Here is a 20,350-nt window from a genome sequence, read left to right as displayed (position 1 = left end):
AGCCATAGAGCAGTGCTGGCCAGTGGAACTATAACGCAAGCTCTATGCGTATAATTTTAAAGTTTCTAATAAGCATTGTTAAAAAAGTAAAAAGAAACAGGAGACATTAATTTTATTTTACCTTCTTTTTTTTCACACACTAAGTCTTTGAAATCCAGTGTATATTTTATATTTAGACACGTCTCGATCCGGGCAGTAAATTTTCATGAAACATTTTTGAGCTGCATTTAGATTTCATGAAATTTAGAGTTCAAAAAGTGGATATACATACCCAAGTTGTTCCAAACATGCTTAAATGTTTCCAGGAACCAAATCGAGGACCTGGTTTTTAAATTTAAACTTAAATTACTGTGATGACGATTAAATAAATAGAGGCTAAACCTCAGTCGCACGAGCCGCGTTCCACGTGTTCAGTTGCCACGTGGAGTTAATGGCTACCATACCGGACACTCAGGCCTAGACCCCCGGTCAGTCAGGGCTCTCAAACCACAATTAGACTGCTGCTCCTTTCCCCCACCCCCAGAGTCGCTGAGTCAGTGGGGGAGGAGGGGGCGGAGCCAGAATTTGCATGACATTTCCCAGAGGTTTCCAGCTGTTGGGGATGGTGCCCATCTGGGAACCACACTTTGAGAACCACTGCATTAAAGAATGAAAAATGGCAGTGTTCCATTCTCTCCCTCCCTCTATACTTGTAAAAAGGCAACTCCCCTTTGGTTACCCGTCGAATGATGTGCTTAGAAAAGCCTCTCTCCCTTCTTGCAGGCTTCGAGCATAAGATCACGGTCCAGGCCTCTCCAACTCTGGACAAGCGGAAAGGATCCGATGGGGCCAGCCCCCCCGCAAGCCCCAGCATCATCCCCCGGCTGAGGGCCATCCGCTGTGAGTATCTCCCAAGGCCCCGACCAGTCGGTCAGTCAGTCAGTCAACAAACATCATTGAGCATACACCTGGCACCAAGCTAGAGGAACAGGGAGCAAGACAGACGAGGCCCCTTTCCTCATTCTCATGAGGTGGGTGTGGGGGGAGGCGGAAAACAGGCCGGAAACAAGGAAGCGAGTCAGTGAGCAGGATTGTTTCCAGTTGTGGTAAGTGCTGTACGGGAACTCAGGGAAGGGAATAAAAGAGAAGGTATATGTAGGATTCCCCAGAGAAACCGAATCAGTAGAAAGAGATTTATCATGAGGGATGGGTTCATGTGATTGTGGAGGCTGGAAGTCCCACCGTTTGCCGCCTGCAAGCTGGAGGCTCAGGAAATCTGGTGATGTGGTTCCAGTCCAAGTCCAAAGGCCTGAGAAGCAGGAGCACTGAGGTCCGGTTTCAGGAGAAGATGGATCCCCGAGCTCATGCAGCAAATTCTCCCTTCATCTGCCTTTTTGTTCTATTGGGGCCCTTAACGGATTGGACGAGGCCTGCCCACACTGGCGAGGGCCAGTCCGCTACTCCCTCTGCCCATTCAAATGCTAATCTCTTCCAGAAACACCAGCTATCTAGGCCTCTCTTAGCCCAGTCAAGTTGACGCATAAAAATAACTGTCACAGAAGCGTTACTGTTTACATCGGGAAAGCCTGTGTGAGGAGGTGAGGTTTGAGCAGGGACCTTCATGGTAAGGAGTGAGACATGCCAAGACCCGAGGGAAGCATGACCCTGGCAGAGGGGACAGAAAGGCAAGAGCCTGGAGGTGGCACAAGCGTGGCGTGCTAATTAGTAGCCCGCTTAGCTGGCTTGAGCGAATGGAGGGGGAGCGCAGGTTTTGTGGTGAAGGGGTCCACAGGGGGAGATCACGCAGGGCCTTGAGACCAGGGTAAGGAATCCAGATTTTCTTTTCAACGCGGCAGGGGAGCCCCTAGAGGGCGATGAGCAGGGCAGATCTCATCGACCTTTTCCCGCTGGCAACTGATGAGACGGTGGGGGCCGGACCAGGGGACTCAGAAGGGAGACGTGGCCACAGCCAGAGCTACATGGCAGAGGCACAGTCCTCGGAGTTTGCAAAGCTGACTCCTGGGTCTGTCCCACTCCATCGCTGACCCCAGCCCTCCCCCTACGCACAGCCCCCTACACGCCTCTGCTTGGCCACCTGCTTTAGACCTGGCCAGGGGGTCGGTCCAGCAGGGTAGCCAGTACTATCACTAGTTCTAGGTACCTCTGAAGTGTGGCAGGCACAGGGAAGAGCAGCTGCCGCTCCAGGGATCTAACGACCCAGAGCTGGAGGCTGAGGGCACGAAGCCACCCAGAATGCACGGCAAAGGCTTAGGCCGCGAGGGGCAGATGAGGCCAAGGACGTTGGCAGGGAATAGCTCATGAAGGGCCTCAAATGCCAGGCTGCGGAGCGGGGACTTTGCCCTGACAGCAGTGGGGAGCTATGGGAGGACTTATAGCAGGGAAGGTCATGAATGGAGTTAGAAAGATCCCCTGGACGCCTAGGCAGAAGGGGGGATCTGAGGTGGGGACAGACTCTCCACGACCCAGTAACCAGGTGGCTTCCCTGGACCCAGTGACTCCCGTGGACTGTGGCGGCAGTGGCAGCAGTGGCAGCAGCAGCGGTGGCAGTGGGACTTGGGGGCGCAGTGCACCCCCGAAGAAGGAAGAGCTGGTCGGGGGCAAGAAGAAAGGCCGGACGTGGGGGCCCAGCTCCACCCTGAACAAGGAGCGGGCTGGAGGCGAGGAGAGGTGAGGTGCTGGTGCGGCGCCGGCCCGCGCCCCGTGCCCTGCCCCAGACCAATCTCTTGGAACCCCCAGCAGGCTGAAGACCCTCGGGGAAGGAAGCAAACAATGGTCCTCAAGCGCCCCCAACCTGGGCAAGTCCCCCAAACACACACCCATGGCCCCTGGCTTTGCCAGCCTCAATGAGATGGGTAAGAGGGCAAGGGTGCTTGGGAGGAGGGGGAGGGCACAGTCCCTGGCCAAGCGGGGCTTAAGCCAGGGCCACGGGCTGAGCGGTTCCCAGGGCTGGGCGGGGACAGGATTCGCTGGGCCAGTGGGTAGGAGGCATTCCTGGAAGGGAGCGCAGCACGTCCCCGGGGCGTGGGGGTCATTCCCACCGGCAAGGAGCATCCTTCCCTCCGCCTACTGGGGGAGAAAAACTTGAGAACGATGCTTGGTGGGACATGGTGGTCTTGCCGTTGGAGGGGTCACCGGGGCTGCCCCTTGCCGCCAAGTACTCGCGGGCCCAGGGGCCAGCCCCGCACTGGAGTGACGCCCCTCTCCGGTTGCAGAGGAGTTCGCGGAGGCGGACGGAGGCAACAGCATGCCCCCCTCCCCCTACACGACCGCGTCCTACCTCACGGTGCCGCTGCCCACCGAGCCCTCCCCGGGGGCGCGGGCGCCCTGGGAGCCGGCGCCAGCCGCGCCCCCCGCCCGGCCGGGACACAGCGCCCGGCGGCGCTGCGACCTCGCGCTGCTGGGCTGCGCCACGCTGCTGGGCGCCGTGGGCCTGGGCGCCGACGTGGCCGAGGCGCGCGCGGCGGACAGCGAGGAGCAGCGGCGCTGGCTCGACGGCTTCTTCTTCCCCCGGGCCGGCCGCTTCCCGCGGGGCCCGAGCCCGCCGGCGCGCAACCCCGGCCGCCGCGACGACGCGGCCCCCGGCCCGGGCCTGGCGCCCTCGGCCACCCTCGTGTCGCTGTCGTCCGTGTCGGACTGCAACTCCACGCGTTCCCTGCTGCGCTCCGACAGCGACGAGGCCGCGCCGGCCGCGCCCTCCCCACCGCCCTCCCCGCCCCTGCCCGCGCCCGCGCCCGAGCCCGCGCCCTCGCCCAGCGCCAACCCCCTGGTGGACCTGGAGCTGGAGAGCTTCAAGAAGGACCCCCGCCAGTCGCTCACGCCCACCCACGTCACCGCCGCCCGCTCAGTGAGCCGCGGGCACCGGCGGACGCCGTCGGATGGGGCGCTGGGGCAGCGGGGACCGCCCGAGCCCACGGGCCACGGGTCTGGTGAGTGAAGCGCCCTGACCCCACCCAAGTCGCAGAACCAGCCCTTCCTCCGTGTCCCCGCCACGGTCCAGCGTCCGAGCCCGGCCGCTCCCTGAGGCGGCAGCCTGGGGCGGGCGTAGTCTGGAGGAGGGAAGGTCGTATCCCCTCCCGGCTGGAAGCATCGCGGGCCCCCAGGTGATGAGACACAGGGCGAGCAAGGGTGGCAGACAGGCCTACAAGGGCCAGGCAGGTGGCTTTAATAATGACATGGCTAACTCTTACGCAGCGTGCGCCCTGGGCACTGTTCCCTGTGCATTTACCAACAGCGACAGGGTGACCGCAATGGCGGGAGATGCTAAGTACCCCCCGTCCACCGCTGCGCTGCTTGTTTTACGACTGTTACTGCGTTTAATCCTCACCTGTGTAGAAACGTGCTGTTTCTATCCCCGTTCAGAGATAACAGCATGCCGGTGGTCTCGCTTAGCTCTGTCCAGGTGACCCGGCGCAGTGTAGGCGAGTCAGCCCCTCGGCTTCCGCTAGAGGGGCTGCCAAGAAACTGGCTCCGAAGCCCAAAGTCTATGCCCAGAGCACACTCAGATGAGTGAGCAGGTGGGAGCGGTGGGGACCTTAGCCAAGGCCCGGGCACTGCCGCGCTGCCGGTGGCTGTCGCCTCGCTGGCAAGTGGGCCCTGCAAGATCTGTGGGTTTCTCAAGGGAAATTTGAAATTCCACCGTAAAATCTCCTGGGTTTTAAGTGCCACCCTGGGCCCCACCCCACTCGCCTCATCTGAACCTCTTTTACCAGGCCCTCGAGACCCCCTGGACTTCCCCCGCCTGCCCGACCCCCAGGCCTTGTTCCCAGCCCGCCGCCGGCCCCCCAACTTCCCAGGTCGTCCCACCACCCTGACCTTTGCCCCGAGACCCCGGCCGGCTGCCAGTCGCCCCCGCCTGGACCCCTGGAAACTGGTCTCGTTCGGCCGGACGCTCAGCATCTCGCCTCCCAGCGGGCCGGACACTCCCGAGAGCCCTGGGCCCCACGGCACGCAGCCCACGCTGCTCGACATGGACATGGAGGGGCAGAGCCAGGACAGCACCGTGCCCCTGTGTGGGGTCCACGGCCCCCACTGAGGCCTGCCCACCACCGCCCGCCTGGGCAGCCATGAATGTAGCGCCCCAGGCCCCGCCCCAGCCCGCCGTGCCGCAAGGTGGGGGAGGCCCTGGGCAGGATACTCAATGCTATTTATTGGGGAAGGGGGGTGGGGGGACACTTAATTTATTCCTTTGTACCCCAGGGGGTGGAGCCCTGTGCCCGCCCTGCACTGGGGGAAGGGTGGGCAGGGATACTCAGGGACAGGGCATCGTGGGGGGTTTGGCACAAAATGCATTAAAGGTAACTCCTGCCCCCTACTCAATGTGGTCGTGTGTCTTCCCTGACCCGGGCCCTCATGCTGGATCATCCCCAGGGGGACACTCCCCACCCCACACACCCTCCCTGGGCCTCCCTGGGTTTCTGAGGCCCAAGGAATGAGGCCCGGGCCCATGTCCCCTCCCTGGTCCCCACAAGAACACCACACAAAGAGGTCATGGTCACCAGTGACAAGTGTTTTACCAGCGAACACATGAGTCAGGGGAAGTCACATGTGAGATGGGAGGGAGTGGGGGTAGAGACCGTCCCCCAGGGCTGGCCTCAGCCAACCACATCCCGGGCTCCGGCCCCGGCCCCGGCCCCGGCCCCACTGTCTTCTCGCTGGAGGCTGCAACGGTTCATCTTCAGCTGAGTCAGCTGGATGTAGCGGAGGACATTGGTGTCTGCAGGGGAGGTGGGCAGGGCATTATCTGGGTGTCCTGGGGCAGCAGGTGACATCTGCACCACCTCAGCTCACACCCCATTCTCCCCAGTCGCCAGTGGGTGCCCCTCACAGCCAGTATTGTCGCAGCCCTTCCCCACAAGGCCGGCCACAACCAGCAGGGCACAGACAGCGCACCCCTCCGTGCTTCTGTATTTGCTATGCCCACTGCCAGGAATGCCCCTTCACAGAGGCTGCTGTCACACTTCTACTCATTCTCCAGTGTCATCTGTGAGATGTCTGTTCTCCAGACCACTTACCGGGAAAGCTAATCTTGCCCCCTTGCTCCCACAGCCCTGCGCCATGCACCTGTTGTGATCCCTCTTCCGTCCTCATTAGTTCTTTTTCTTTCTTTTGTTTTTTGTTTGAGATAGTCTCACTCTGTCCTCCTGGCTAGAGTGCAGTGGCATCATTATAGCTCACTGCAGCCTCAAATTTTTGGGCTCAAGCAATCCTCCTGCCTCAGCCTCCTGAGAAGCTGGGACTACAGACGCCACCATGCCCTGCTAATCTTTTCTATTTTAGTAGAGATGGGGTCTCACTCTTGCTCAGGCTGGTCTCAAACTCCTGACCTCCAGCATCCTCCCGCCTCGGCCTCCCAGAGTGCTAGGATTACAGGCGTGAGCCACCGCGCCCGGCCCTCATTAGCTCTTAACTCAAAACTGGTGTGTCTGCCTGCCTGCATGCACACACATGCACACGCCCTGCCTGTGATCTCCCAAAGGACAAGGAACAGTCAGTCTCCAGCTCTGCTAACCACACGCCCCCCAAATTTCTGACATTGCCCAACCTGGGCGGATGAGTGGGTGACGGAAGAGGTGAATGAATCAGCGAGTGTGTGAATGGGCTGGATAGTGAGTGGAGGGATGTGTATTGGGGGCGGGGTAATGGAGATGACAGTGGGTGAGGGCGTAGGGAGGTGGCTGAGCAGGTGAATGGGAGGTGTCAGGATGGATCGATTGCAGCAGAGGAGAAGCGGGTGCGTAAACGTCAGAGGACCGGCGGATGAATGGATGTTTCAATGGCCGGCGAAGGGGTGGCTGAATGAATGGTGGGTGAGTGGACGAATGGGTGTGTAAGGAGTAGGTGGCTGGAGAGGGGGAACGTCGGTGAATGTACAGCCCTCCCTCCAGGCAGCTCTGCCAGAAGAGAACTCTGCTGCCCTGCTCTGCTCTTCCTGGCCTTGTTTCCTCCGCTCTAGCCCCTTCCCCAACCCGCCCCGCCCCGCCCCGCCCCTCACCTGTGGGCTCCCGGCTGCGGGCCTCCTGCAGGTAGCGCAGCGCGCGCGCGTAGTCGCCCAGATGGTAGAAGGCAATGCCAGCACGGTAGGTGGCCTTGAAGTTGCCCTGCTGCTTCTCCAGCACCTTGAGGCAGTACTCGCGCACGCGTTCGTAGTTCACCAGCTCCGACTGCAGCAGGCAAGCTACGCGGGCGCCGGGGGCGGACACTCTCAGAGCCAGCCGGCCCTCCCAGAACCCACCTGGCCTGGAGGCGCCTGGCCTCCGGGCTGCCGGGAACCGGGCCTGAACGATTGCTCAGGCCACCAGGGGGCGCCAATCTGGTGGCCCATCAAAGTAGAGCCAATCTGCTCCGCCGCTAGAGGGCGCAAAAGGCACAGACGCGAGCTCTGGGGCGATTAGCCCGGTTGCGTAGACAAGAGTGCTAAGGGCGCTGGCAGAGGCGAGGGACGGGGCCTTGAGTGGCTCCTTTAGGGCGGATCTTTCTCACCTTAGGTTCGCGTGTGGCAGGGGGTGGAAAGAATGACTCAGGGGGAATGGGGCCCTGAAGACCCAGCCCAAAGCCCATTTCCTGCCTCCCAGCTCCCTCCAGCCGGAGACCCTTGTGACTCCCCTACCCCCAACCCCTTCCTGATCAAGTCGTGAGGTCTCCCTCAGCGGACCACAGCCCTGGACCCTTCAGCCTCCAGAGTCCCCACGCCTCCGAGTCCCCGCGAGCTCGTCGTTGCCCCTCACCGCCCGCCTCTCCCGCACGCCCCTCTGCGCACCCCCCGACGGCAGCGTACCCGTGAGGGAGTCGTAGCATTCCACCTCCGTGCTCTCCACCAGGCGCCGCTGCTCCTCGCTGAGGCGCGCCGGCCCCGGACTGCTGGTGGGCCCGGGGGCGGGGGCGGGGGCGGGCAGGCCGCCAGGGCGGGCCCCCTGCGCCGCCTTCAGCTGCAGCAGCGCCCGATGGTACTTGCCGATGGCTTCCCGGAACTTCTTCTCCCGGTAGCAGCGCTGGCCCTCCGCCTTGAACGCCACGGCAGCCCGCAGGCTGCTGTCGAGCGCCGCGGCCAGGCCCCCCGACGGCTCTGGAGCGGGACCCGGACGAGCTGAGCCATGGCGGGGACTCGGGCCCGGGCCCGGCGGGGAGAGGGCGGGAGGCGGGCGCGGCGGAGGCTCCGGGGCAGCAGCGCTGAGCATTAGCACCGGGGACAGCGCACCGCGCTGCATTGTGGGAAACTCCTGCCGCCGCCGCTGCAGCTACTGCATCGCCCCCCGCGGGGCCGGTCCCCACCCTTTCTCCGCCCCCGCACCTCCGGCAGACGACTCCGGCTGCCCCCTATGGGTCTAGAGAAACCCCTCAAGACTTTCCCCGCGCTCACCTTCAAATTAGCCCAGGTCCTCGTTCTCTCCTTCCCGTTCCGTTCACCCTCGCCTCCCTCCTGCCTGCTCTCTTCCCCCAAGCCCAAAGCTCCCAAAGATTTCTAGAAGGAAAGGACGAGCCTGGGGGGAAAAAAAGCAGGAAGATGCCAACCTCGCAGAAAGTTGGCTTTCAGCCCCCTAGCCATTTGGCATGTTGGGTAAGAACACAGGATCTTAGACTCAAGCTGCCCAAATTTAAATCCTTGCTTATTTTCTCACTAGTTGTATGACTTGACCAGCTCACTTGTAGCACCAGAAACTCTGTCTCCTCATCAGTAACGTGGAACAATAATATCAACTTTGGGATTCATTTGTTTATTTATGCAATAAATATTCTCTATCTTTTCTGTGTCCAGCTGTGTGCTGGGTGAGGCTGGGACATCAGCTTGGTGACGAGAGACCTTCAAATCCTACGCTCACTGGGCCCCCAGTCCAGACAGTGACACAGCCCTGAGTGGGCTAGCCTGGGAAGCTCAGGCAGGAGGGTCAGGACTGGGATGGGCCAGGGACGTGCAAAGGGGTCGGCCAGGATGAAGGGGCACGATACGCTGCGAGGGCCCAGAGAAGGCGCCTGTCCTGGGCTGAAGTGGTGAGTGAAGGCTTCCTGGAGCAAATAACTCTGTCAACAAGAGAGATCTGCTTCTTGCCCTCACCCAGCTCACCGTCTACGGGGAAAACCATCAAGAAGGCAGACAGGTTCCCAGTCCGTGACAGTCCAAGGCAAGCAGCACAATAATAAAAGTGTTCGAGAGAGGAAGCATGGGGGAGGCTTTCCAGAGAAAAACAGGGCGAATGAGGTGATTGCCTTTCAATCCTCGTTAGCCGCCTACATAGCTATGGGACCTTGGCCAATTCCTCGATCTTCCTCCTCTTTAACTTCCTCTGTGTGGCATGAGGATAACAGGCCCGTTCAGCTAAGAGTGGTAGGGGACCGAATTATATTATGCAGGTAAAGCGCTTAGCACAGGGCCTCTACAGTAATGGAAAATTAATGACTGGTGTTTCTTATCCTCCATTAGACTCTGCGTTATGTGATCATAAATGCCTGGCCCTGAGTCAGCATGCATAAATAGTCATTGAATAAATTAGTGAATAGCTTTATTATGTATGACCATTCCTCCCCCCTTCCCCAAGACCCTAGCTTGGGTCCTGGCCCCAAGCACCTGTATCTCCACCCCCTCTGCACATCCTGCCCCCAGAGATCCCATGGCAGCTCCCATTCAACAGGCTGAATGGAGCCGGAACTCAGAACTTTCCAACCCATCGGCAGCATCTGCCTCTGTCTCTTATTGTACTTTGCTGTAAAATGTTTTTGCTGAATGAGTTTCTCCCCAATCCCTGGGCTCCAACCTTGGGATGTTCGAGGTTTCCAACCTTGAACAACCTCAGGGGTGGAAACGTCTTCCTCTCTGTGCCTCCAAACCCAGGCTCAGTTAGGAGTCTAAATTTCCTGAGCTTGAATTCTTGAGCAGTGTACGCACCTTTCTCCACCTCAGATGTGTTTTCAATTAAAAATACCAAGATCCTTTGATTCATAACAAATGTTTTCTGACCAAGTAAATGGCTAGGTACTTGGGCACAGTAGCAGAGGACAATGGTACCTAATTCACAGTCCTGCTAGGATGCTGTTTCACAACATCTATAGGTGTCAGGCATTGTCCTAAAGTTTTATGTATATGTTAACTCACATCCTCACCACACCGCCATGAGCTCAGTGCTATTATTATCTACTAATTATCCCACTTGACACCGGGGCACTAAAGAGGTTATGTGGGCTGGGCGTGATGGCTCACGCCTGTAATCCTAGCTCTCTGGGAGGCCGAGGCGGGAGGATCGTTTGAGCTCAGGAGTTCAAAACCAGCCTGAGCAAGAGCGAGACCCTGTCTCTACTGAAAAAATAGAAAGAAATTAGCTGGACAACTAAAAATATATAGAAAAAAAATTAGCTGGGCATGGTGGTGCATGCCTGTAGTCCCAGCTACCCAGGAGGCTGAGGCAGGAGGATCGCTTGAGCCCAGGAGTTTGAGGTTGCTGTGAGCTAGGCTGACACCACGGCACTCTAGCCTGAGCAACAGAGTGAGATTCTGTGTCAAAAAAAAAAAAAAGAGGTTATGTAAATCAGATCCCATTGACCGAGCTCTTATTATCAAGGACTTGCACTATTACAAACTGATCATCGTCACAGGCCTTGGACTTGTACGACCATAAATTGGATTAGTTGACGACATAAACACAGAGGTGTTTACGGAACTGCAGGTTTCCAGCTTTACTTGAATAAAATCCGAAAGTCAGTCGACCATCGAGGTAGCATTCCTCACGAGTGGAGCGGGCGTTCTCAGTTCCCCACAATTCTCCCCAGCCACGAGGGGATCCCAGTTTAACGCCGCTGAGTGGTGCTTGGGAAAGTCCGCCGGTGCCCCCTAGTGGAGGAGTTTAGAATTTGCATCTCATCTCCCAGCAACCATTTAGGGACATGGTGAAAATATCCAATCAGAGGGATGAGAGACCTGGGAAACGACCAATGGAAAGCGAGAGGGGGCCAGAATGCGACCAATAAGGACCGAGAGCGCTCAGAATAAAAAAAAAACTCTTTTATTGAGATGAGAGACGGACAGATACTGAGGGCGGTTTTGTGGTGTTTGTTTGGCTGAGTCTCGGCCCTCACGGAGGCCCAGGCCGGGGGCGGCGGAGCAGGCGGGCGGCGGCGAGGCTGGCGCGCTGGCGCGGGGGCCGCGCGTACTTGAGGAAGACGGCGGCGCGGCCGGGCGCGGGGCCTCGGAGCGCGGCGCGGGCCATGCACGGCTCGAGGGGGCTCAGCTCCTCGGGGCTGCAGCGGGGAGACGGGGAAACTGAGGCAAGCGGGTGAAGATGACCTATCCTCGAAACAGGAAACTCAAGTCTGCATGGACACATCGCTGTAGGTCCCTGGGGGCTGCCCAGGTGCCCTCTGGAGGTCGAACACGCGTCCCATCCTCAACTGGAGTGAATGGGGACCCCGAGGAGGGGCAGACACCCCATTCTCCCCGCAGAGCTCGGCTAGAGCGGAGCCAGCACCCGAGAGGAAGGAAGGAGTGGGGCTGAGGATGGGCGGACATCCGCTCTACCCGGGGGGCACAGGCTGGGAGGAAAACTGACTCACCCTGCCACCCTGGGGCATGGCTAACGACTCTAGCGGCTAAAGGGCCACCGCATCTGCGACCAGACACAGAGCGGGCGGACTCAAGGCCTGGGAGACCCTTCATTCTCAAGCCTGGAAGGCAGAGTACTTCCGCCCCGAGGCAGGGTTAAGGGTCCCCAAGCCTGGGAAAAGCACCCCATCCTCTCAAACACCCCCAGAAAAAAGTGGGATCCTCCAGGCTAGGCAGACACCCCATTCTCTCCCACCCCCAGAAAAGTCAAGTCTAAGTGCCGCCTCCTCCCCAGGTAACTGTCTCTCATTCTCTGAGATGGTGGAGATGGTGACCGGAAAGGGAGGGCCCTGGAGACCCGATCGCAGGCGCTCCGCCCAAGCCACACCTGTAAAACGCCGACAGGGGCCTGGAGCCCGCGCCGTAAAGCGCACGTTGCGCCAGGCTCAGAGCCGCAGCTGCGCGACGACCCGGCTCCCATCCCGCAGCCTCGGCTTCCAGCAAGGACAGCTCCAGGAAGTAGGCGGCAAGTAACATCACCTGCCAATGAGGCGTGGTGAACGCCAGGCCACGCCCCCGCCGCGCGCCGGCCACGCCCCACCCACACGCACCTGGGGGCCGCTCCGCGCCAGCGCAGCCAGCAGCCGCAGGCACAGCAGGGGGCCGGGGTGGTGCAGCCGGAAGTCCAAGCGGCTCAGGATGCGGCGCTCGGCGCGCAGCAGCTCAGCCCGAGAAAAGGAGCCGGCGCTCAGGAGGCAGAGAGAGGAGGGCTGCAGATCAGGGGTGGAGGGGGCGCTGAAGGAGCCTCGGATCCTGCCTTTTACTCCCTGCCCTGGAACGCCTGACCTCAGTTCCCTGGTCTGTAAAATGGGGCCATTTACTTGTGTCTGGAGGGCGTGGAGAGCACGGGCTTCAGAGTCAGAAAGACCCGAGTTCCAGTTCAGACTCCACCATTTACTCACTGCGTGACATGGGACATTCACCGACGCTCTCTGCCTCAGTTTCCCCCTCCGTAAAACCGAGATACTACTCCCTTCACCAAGCAGTTGTTAAAGACACCGAGTTCATGCACATTAACAACTATAACTCCTCGAGATGGACTATAACTATTCAAGACTGCGTCCAAGTCCCAACTGCTTGATTCGGGGCAAATGTCTTCCTCTCTGGGCCTCAGTCCCCTCCTTTGTTAAAGGGACACATGAGCAGCCCCTCCCTCACTCAAATAGGTCGGGATTCCAAAAGTAAGTAAAGCGCTTGGCGCCGTGCACAGCACGCAACAGGCATTTAATCAGTGCCGGTGGAAAGGCCTCCGCCCTCCCAAATCCCACCCCAGAAGTACCTCGGGAAGCACGCACTCCTCCATTTTGCACGCGAGAAACAGGCAAGCGACACCCAGCAGCTGCAGACGATGGAGGCGCACCCGGCCCGCCCTTAGGTAGGAATCGAGTAGGTGCACTGCCAGATAGAGCGTGTCCCCCGCCAGGCCCAGGTACTCCTGGGGAAGGGCACGGGTGACCAGCAGGGCCAGCGATGGGGGGGCCAGCCCCGCCCCCAGGTTCCCCGGTACCTACATGCACCTGGACCAGCCAGTCGACCACTAGTGCGCGCATCTCCGGGGTCACAGTGCGGGGCAGGGCTCGCTGGGGCAGTGCGCGGCACACCTGGGGGTGGGCAGGGATGGCCTCACTCTCCACACCTGTGCCTCGGGGTGCAGCAGCCTTCCCCCTGGCGTCGCAGGTGCCACAGCCAAACTGGCCTCCGAATGTGCTCTTCTTCCACGTCTCCGTCTAGAACTCTGGCCTTTGCTCTGGACACCTCCCTCCCCACCTCTCCAGTCTGTAGCCCTGTGGTCACTCGGCCTCCTGGGCATCTCCCGCCTGGGTTCCCAGACTCCACTCTTGGCCACCAACTCTCAACCCATTCCCCTCAGAGCACCTAGAAAGGTCTTTCCAAAAAAAAAAAAAAGATCTGACCAAGAAACTCCCGGGCTTAACCCTCCTGCCCCGCCATGGCTCCCAGTAGCCTTAGGAGAAAATCCTCATTCCTCTCAGACTCTCAGGGCCCGCACCTGCTCCGAGACCTCCCCTTCCCTCTCCCATCACCATCCGCCCTCTGGCCACGTCAGCCTTCTTCTGGCTCCTAGACTGTGCCAAGCCCAAGCCTGCCCCAGGCCCTTTGTACTTACTGTCCCCTCTACCTGAATCGGTCCTTCCCCAGCTCCTCCCATTGCTTTCTCTGTCACTCAAGCCTCGGCTACAACTTCCCTGACTTTCCTGTCTTCCTTCCTCCACCCCATCCCTCTCTCTCATTCCTGCATTTCCCTCACGGCCCTTCCACTCTGAAGATGCCTGGTGTTTCCTGGGGCATTTTGTCTGTGCGGCCTCTGGGCTGCAAGCACCAGAAGGGCGGGAACTTCCGCCCAGACCACAGGTGTATCTCGGTTCCCAACAGAGACCCTGGCCCAGGAGAGACACTCGCAAGATGTTCTGTTAAACTCTTCCCTTCCGTGTTTCCCCCGGCAGAACCTGTCTCATGCAGATGTCTGAGGACTACCGTGGCCTGCGTTTGGGTCTTTTGTGGCCCTTCTGTAATTACGGCATAACTCGCTTGTCTGTCTCCGCAGAACGAGGACAGCAGCACCTCCGGTGCCTGGAGCGTGCTCAGAAACATTTAACAAATCGCGGCATATTTGTTAAGCGAATAAAGGTGAAGGACGAGTACGAGGGACTGCGAAACACCAGAGGAGGGTGCAAACAACCTGGGGCCGGTGGGGAAGGGCATTCCGAGCGCTGGGAACTGCATGGGTAACTGCGTGAGAAACAAGCCCCCCAAAAGCGTAGAAGTGGGGCGGGGGGTGGGGGCGCAGGACGTCCAGTGAGGAGAGGGGAGACGACGCTGGCGAGCTAGGGGTCGGGAGACGCTCAACAATGGGTGCTGGGCGAGTGAGCCACCTTTGGCCTCCTGAGGCTCGAACCCCGGCTGCCCTCCCGGCGTGGGGGCAGCGGGCCCGCTCACCATGACTTCGGCGAAGATGTCCCCAGCGTACTCGCGTTCTCCCTCCAGCCCCAGCGCGCTCAGCGCCTCCTCCAGCCCTGGCGGTGCGCACGACCCCGGGGGCCTCCTCGGGCGCCTCGGAGAGACACTCGTGGCCGCAGGGGCGCCGTCGGGGACCGGGGCGCTCGGAGGCTCCGCACCAGGAGAAGCAGCGGGACTCTGCAAGGGAGAGGGCCTGGGGGGTCAGCGCCTGGAGAGAGGCCCAGCCGAGAGGTGTGCCCCTGGTTCCCGCCTCTCACCAGCATCCTCCAGGCCGGCGTCGCCCGCAAAGCCAAGCACCAACCACTTCCAGCTGGAGAAAGGCACCTGCGGGGGTTGCTTTAAACGCGCCCGGGCGCACGCGCACTAAGCTCGCCTCGCATGGGCCGGAGCAGAAGCAAAGACCAATGTTAAGCAGGCTGACTCCGTCCTCTCCAAACCCCCAAAGGTCGGGCAGCTGGAGTCAGATCCTCATTCTGCTGCCCAGGAGTAGTCCCTCTGAGCCTCACTTTCCTCAACCATAAAATGGGAATTATTTCAAAATTTAGCCAACAGGGCTGTCCTGAGGATTTTAGAAGCTTCTGTTCAAGTGTCCAGCACAGGGCCTGATACAGTAAAAGCTCAAGACATGGCGGTTGTAAGTTATTTAACAAATATTTAAGGAAGGCCTCTGCTCTGTACGCTGGTATTTGGGGGTGAGCAAATCACCTGTGGTGCCTGCCTTTACCAAGCCCACCTTCTAGCGCTGAGCTGGGGACCGGACAAGTCATCAGCCATCGGTTGGGACCAGTGCAGCTGCCGCCTGAGCGCTCTCCCTCTTTCCCTCCCCTACAGTTTGTCACCACATGAAGCCACAGGACTCCTGTGCACACCCAAGTCCCATCACACCCTGCTTCTGCGGAGAAGTCCATCGTGGCTACCACCTCCCTCCAGCCAAAGGCCCATGACACCCTGTGTATCTGCCCCCACCGTTCCCTCCCCCACACACTTCCGAGGTTATCTACCCATCCCCTCGCTCAATCCTTGCTCAGCCGTACACACCAGGCACACTCCTACCTGAAATGCTCTTCCCTCAGAGGTCACATTTCCCCACCAAGTCTCCTTTTTTTGGTTAGAGATGCAGCATACGTTTGATAAAGTATGTGTCTTCTTCCAAGAGCAGGGCTGTGTTCGGCCCATCTTGTCTGTGGCTGTGACTTCAGCATCCACAACAGTGCCCACAGTGCTCATAGTGGGTGCTCAGTACTTTTGTCAAATGAATGCAAGCAGGGTTATTTGGGTCTGTACCCTACAAACTGGGGCACCATCCCAGGGAAGGTCAGACTTGATTCGTCCTTGAATCCCTATGCCTGGCGCAGAGCAGGCATCAGAGTTAATTGAATGACTGAGTGAAGGGTTTTGGTCCTGCTCTTACTTAAGCCACCCTGAAGGCCAAAGGGGAGGGCTCGGTCAGAGCCCACACTTGCAGAAGCCCTGCTGGCATCTCCCCCTATACACCCCTCCTTGCCTCAGTTCCTGCTCTGGAAAGGAGGGAGGGAGGAGGTGGTCCCGGCCTTAGGGACCAGCATATATCCCAGGGACTTTGGTAGGCACTCAGCAAAGACCAGCCTGATGTGACTCCACGTGGAATCTGCTTCAACCTGTGGAAGTTTATTATACTGTGAGGGTTGGAAACTGCCATAGGAAAAAAAGTTTTGCATTTCAAGATGTGAAACCAGCCTAACTGTATTCCAAATACATAATATAACCACACTGGGAAGGGTGGGGGAGGCAGGGACTAACCCAAGTCACTGTGGAGCACAGTATTTTGACTGTACGCTATCAACTAAAGGCAAAAAGAACCATAAACAAATACTGAATTCTAGTTAGCAGGCTTCTGATTCGCAGCAGTGCGAGTTAGCAATACTTGAGCTAGTCTAGGAACGTGCAAATAATACATTGTGGTCAAGGGAAGTGAAGTTTTGCACCGTCACGAGAATGGATGTACAAACGTAGGCAGGAGGCTAGGATGGACTTTGTAGTGCTCACAGGAGATACAGTTGTGTGAACACACGGTGAATATGCAGGAATTACATGTGTATACATACATGTTATTTCCTAGCTTAGTACACTGAGTGCCCGAGAGCAGTGACACCCCAAGAGCGGTAAGTACACCTGGCACCCTGACCTTGGCTTCTACATACCATTCTTCGCCAAAAGGAACCAGGGCTACTTACAGAAATGGCTTTCATGGTCAGTCGTACAAGAGAAGGTACAGAATCTGGAACATCTTTGTGTGGCAGAGAGTAGGGAATTGTTCCAGTGACAAGGAAAGTCAGACACAGAAGCCATTAGCCAAATCTAGGAAAATCTGAGCATCAAGATGACAGTAATGATCACAAAGGATTGAATAAAACTAGAATACAAATTCATTGTGATATAACTAGGGCCGTGGGAAGGAAAAGCTCTTACCTTTGAAACGTTAACTAATAAATGTAGAAAGAACAGTGGAAAATAATTGGCAATCACCACAAGCATCATTCCATCCAAAAAACATCAACATACGTTAAAAACTAGTGAGTGAACGTTTGATGAGAATCTGGATATTTACTAAGTGTCTCTATATAAGATGCTGGTTAACTTAAGCACAAAGGGAAAGTAGTAACTTCAAAGTGGAGAAAGCTGACAGATGTCACCTTAACCAAGGGATCAAAGTCATCACCAGTTATGGGACAAACCATCCTCGTGTGCCTTCTGACAGGACACCCAGAGAAGGGCGCATCACTTCTGGGAACTCCTGTTAGAAACAGCTTGAATATAATCCCAAGGAAACACGAGGCAACAAACCTTGGTGAAGAGACATTCTGCAAAATAACTGTCCTGCAAGTTTCAAATCTGACAACTGAATGCAACGGACTCACCCTGGACTGAGTCGTGAGCTAGCAATTTTTTTTTTTTTATAAAGGACATTTAGTGTGACCATTACTAAAATTTTATTAAGGTCCGTAGAGAAGAGCATTGTTCCGATGTTAATTTCCCAACTTGGATAACTGGACCAGTTATATAACAGAACGTTCCCGCTTTAGGATTGATATATAAACACAGAGGTGGGGAGGGCAGCGACGAAGGGGAGAAAATAAACGCAGTAAAATGCTCAAATACTATTTTTGTCAATTTAAAAACATGCTACGAGGAACCTAGGTGAAGCGTGTATTTTATGTAATTCTTTTACATAAAATTTTTTATTCTTGAGTAGGTTTACAGAAAGTCACACAGATAGTACAAAGAGTTCCCACCTACCCCACGCTCAGTTTCCCAGTACATTTGGTGAACCATATATTAACTGAAGCCCATACTTTATTCAGATTTCCCAACTTTTCCCCTAATATCCTTTCTCTGTTCCAGGACATCACGGTACACTTAGTCATTACGTCTCCTTTGGCTTCTCTTGGCTGTGCCGGTTTCTCAGACTGTTACTTTTAATAACCTTGACAGTTTTAAAGACCACTGGTCAGGTATTTTGCAGCGGTCCCCAGCCTTTTTGGCACCAGGGACTCGTTTCATGGAAGACAATTTTTCCACAGACCTGGGGGCGAGGGATGAAGCAATGGATGGTTTCGGGATGATTCAAGTGCATTACAGTTATTGTGCAAACCTCTCCGCTAACGATAATCTGTATTTTCAGCCACTCCCCAGTGTTAGCACCGCTGCCTCCGCTCCACCTCAGATCATCAGGCATTAGATTCTCATAAGGAACACACAACCCAGTTCCCTCGCCTGTGCAGTTCGCAGCAGGGTTCACGCTCCTGCGAGAATCTAATGCCACAGCTGATCCGACAGGAGGCGGAGCTCAGGCGGTGATGCGAGCGATGGGGAGCGGCTGTAAATACAGACGGAGCTTCGCTCACTCGCCCACTGCTCACCTCCTGCTGTGAGGCCCGGTTCCTAACAGGCCATGGACCGGTACCAGTCCACAGCCTGGGGGGTTGGGAACTGCAGTTTTACAGGACGTCCTTCGGTTGAGATTTGTCTAATGTCTGTCTTCTCTTGGTTAGCTGAGGGTTATGTGTTTGGGGGAGGGAGAGCACAGAGGTAATTACCATTCTAGTTACATCACATCAAAGGTACACACTGAACGTGACTGACGCCGACCTCGATCACATGGATGACATCGTGTTTATCAGGTTTCTCCACTGAAAAATTACTTTCTCCCCCTCTCCATACTGTACTCTTTGGAGTCACTACTCACACCTAAGGAGTAGGGGGTTATGTGCCCCCTCCTTGAAGGCTGTCTACAGAAATTATTTATAATTTTCTACAGGACATTTATCTATTATTCCCAATTGTCGCTTGACTCATTTATTTCATACTTTGTGTAAAACCCAATAAAATGCTAGCTTTTAAGAGATGGGGTCTTGATATGTTGCCCAGGCTGGTCTTGAACTCTTGGCCTCAAATAATCCTGCCTCAGCCTCCTAAAGTGTTAGGATTACAGGCATGAGACCCACACCCAGGCTATGCTATTTTATTGCTCAAATTATTTTTGGCTTTGGCCACTGGGAGCTCTTTCCATTGGCTCCTGTGTCCCTCGGACGTAACACCATCCGTGGAAGGTTCTGGGTGTTTTTTTTTTTTTTAAGCAGGTCCTTACTTTCAGGCACTACAAGATGCTCTAGGTTCATCCTATATATTTCCTGCCCCAGCCCTAGAATAATTCTAGTATAATAGTATTTTTGAAAGTTTGAAAGTTTTCTCTAAGTCTGGAGTTATTTCTACTTTATTTTTATTTATATTTATTTATATATATTTATGTATTTATTTAGAGACAGAGTCTTGTTCTTGTTGCCCAGGCTAGAGTGCCATGGTGTCAGCCTAACTCACAGAAACCTCAAACTCCTGGGCTCAAAGGATCCCCTGCCTCGGCCTCCCTAGTAGCTGTAGTTGGGACGGCAGGCGCGCACCACCACGCCCGGCTAATTTTGTTTCTATTTTTATTGCCCAGCTAATTTTTTCTATTTTTAGTAGAGACGGGGTCTCGCTCTTGCTTAGGCTGATCTTGAACTCCTGAGCTCAAGCGATCCTCCGGCCTCGGCCTCCCAGAATGCTAGGATTACAGGTGTGACCACCGCGCTGGGCCTCGAAATTTAAAACGTGAATCACCACTCTTTTCTGGAAAGCTACCTGACATGTATAGAAACTCTGGGATGTAGGCCACGAACATAAAAGCACGAGCACAGTCATGATGGGTCATTACGGTTTGTTACAGCATGTTGGCTGCAGCAAAAGAATGAAACCAAGTAAATTCCTGTCAACAGGGGCAGCTGACAGCTGAGGGGCACCCACCCAGAGGAACCCGGGAAGCAACTGGAAAGTACGTGCGCCCCAAATGCAGAGCAGCTGAAAAGAGAACCTTAACCGGCCACCCAACACATCCTATTAACACGCATATGTTGGCAGGCGCGTGGGTGTGATGTGGCAGGACAGACCCCAGAGGCTGGCATTAACTAGGAGGAAACCGTTGTGCAGGGGAAAAGAAGAGTAGGGAACAACCTGTTTATGACAGTGTCCATCTGCACAGAGGGGTAACGTGGGTACCAAAATGAGCACTCGCGGCCCTGGAATCTGGAGTGATTTTGACTTACTTTCCCGTACTCTTCTGTTTTGTGTTTCTTTTCTTTTTTTTTTTTGAGACAGTCTTACTGTGTTGCCCGGGCTACAGTGCCGTGGCGTCAGCCTAGCTCACAGCAACCTCAAACTCCTGGGCTCAAGCGATCCTCCTGCCCCAGCCTCCCGAGTAGCTGGGACTACAGGCAT

At 56.5% G+C, this 20,350-nt stretch overlaps 3 protein-coding genes across 3 annotated transcripts in view; 1 reads left to right on the top strand and 2 right to left on the bottom strand.

Annotated features, from left to right (window-relative positions):
• MAP3K10 (mitogen-activated protein kinase kinase kinase 10) overlaps nt 1–5,311 on the top strand; it is a 16,174-nt gene extending 10,863 nt beyond the window's left edge. The window contains exons 6-10 of the mRNA XM_012657115.1: nt 763–879; nt 2,493–2,667; nt 2,740–2,852; nt 3,213–3,926; nt 4,710–5,311. Of these exons, the coding sequence (XP_012512569.1) occupies nt 763–879; nt 2,493–2,667; nt 2,740–2,852; nt 3,213–3,926; nt 4,710–5,032 (1,442 nt within the window). The 3' untranslated portion in view covers nt 5,033–5,311. The remainder of the gene's footprint in view (nt 1–762; nt 880–2,492; nt 2,668–2,739; nt 2,853–3,212; nt 3,927–4,709) is intronic.
• Nucleotides 5,312–5,487: 176 nt separating this feature from the next.
• Nucleotides 5,488–8,216, bottom strand: TTC9B (tetratricopeptide repeat domain 9B). Its single transcript, XM_012657114.1, has 3 exons — nt 7,775–8,216; nt 6,992–7,174; nt 5,488–5,713 (listed from the first exon to the last, which is right to left on the bottom strand). Exons 1-3 carry the CDS (start codon nt 8,202–8,204, stop codon nt 5,592–5,594), a joined length of 735 nt encoding a protein of 244 aa, XP_012512568.1. The 5' UTR covers nt 8,205–8,216; the 3' UTR covers nt 5,488–5,591.
• Nucleotides 8,217–10,886: 2,670 nt separating this feature from the next.
• On the bottom strand, nt 10,887–14,823 carry CNTD2 (cyclin N-terminal domain containing 2). Its single transcript, XM_012656968.1, is given in 8 exon segments — nt 10,887–10,903; nt 11,114–11,223; nt 11,913–12,064; nt 12,136–12,294; nt 12,864–13,019; nt 13,096–13,185; nt 14,540–14,784; nt 14,787–14,823. Coding segments are annotated over 8 exon segments (966 nt in total).
• Nucleotides 14,824–20,350: the final 5,527 nt, after the last annotated feature.

The sequence above is a fragment of the Propithecus coquereli genome, unplaced genomic scaffold, assembly GCF_000956105.1.
Source record: "Propithecus coquereli isolate 6110/MARCELLA unplaced genomic scaffold, Pcoq_1.0 Scaffold53, whole genome shotgun sequence".
In the NCBI taxonomy this organism is placed as follows: Eukaryota; Metazoa; Chordata; class Mammalia; order Primates; family Indriidae; genus Propithecus; species Propithecus coquereli.
This window is presented reverse-complemented; position numbering and strand designations above follow the sequence as displayed.

Bases quoted from the DNA above. Each gene is read 5' to 3' on its own strand.
- TTC9B (XM_012657114.1), bottom strand. From the start codon at position 8,204: ATGCAGCGCGGTGCGCTGTCCCCGGTGCTAATGCTCAGCGCTGCTGCC. The intron at 7,175-7,774 runs GTACGCTGCCGT...GCGCCCGCGTAG, and splicing joins ATGCTACGACTCCCTCACGG to CTTGCCTGCTGCAGTCGGAG. The intron at 5,714-6,991 runs GTGAGGGGCGGG...CCTCCCCTGCAG, and splicing joins CCGCAGCCGGGAGCCCACAG to ACACCAATGTCCTCCGCTAC.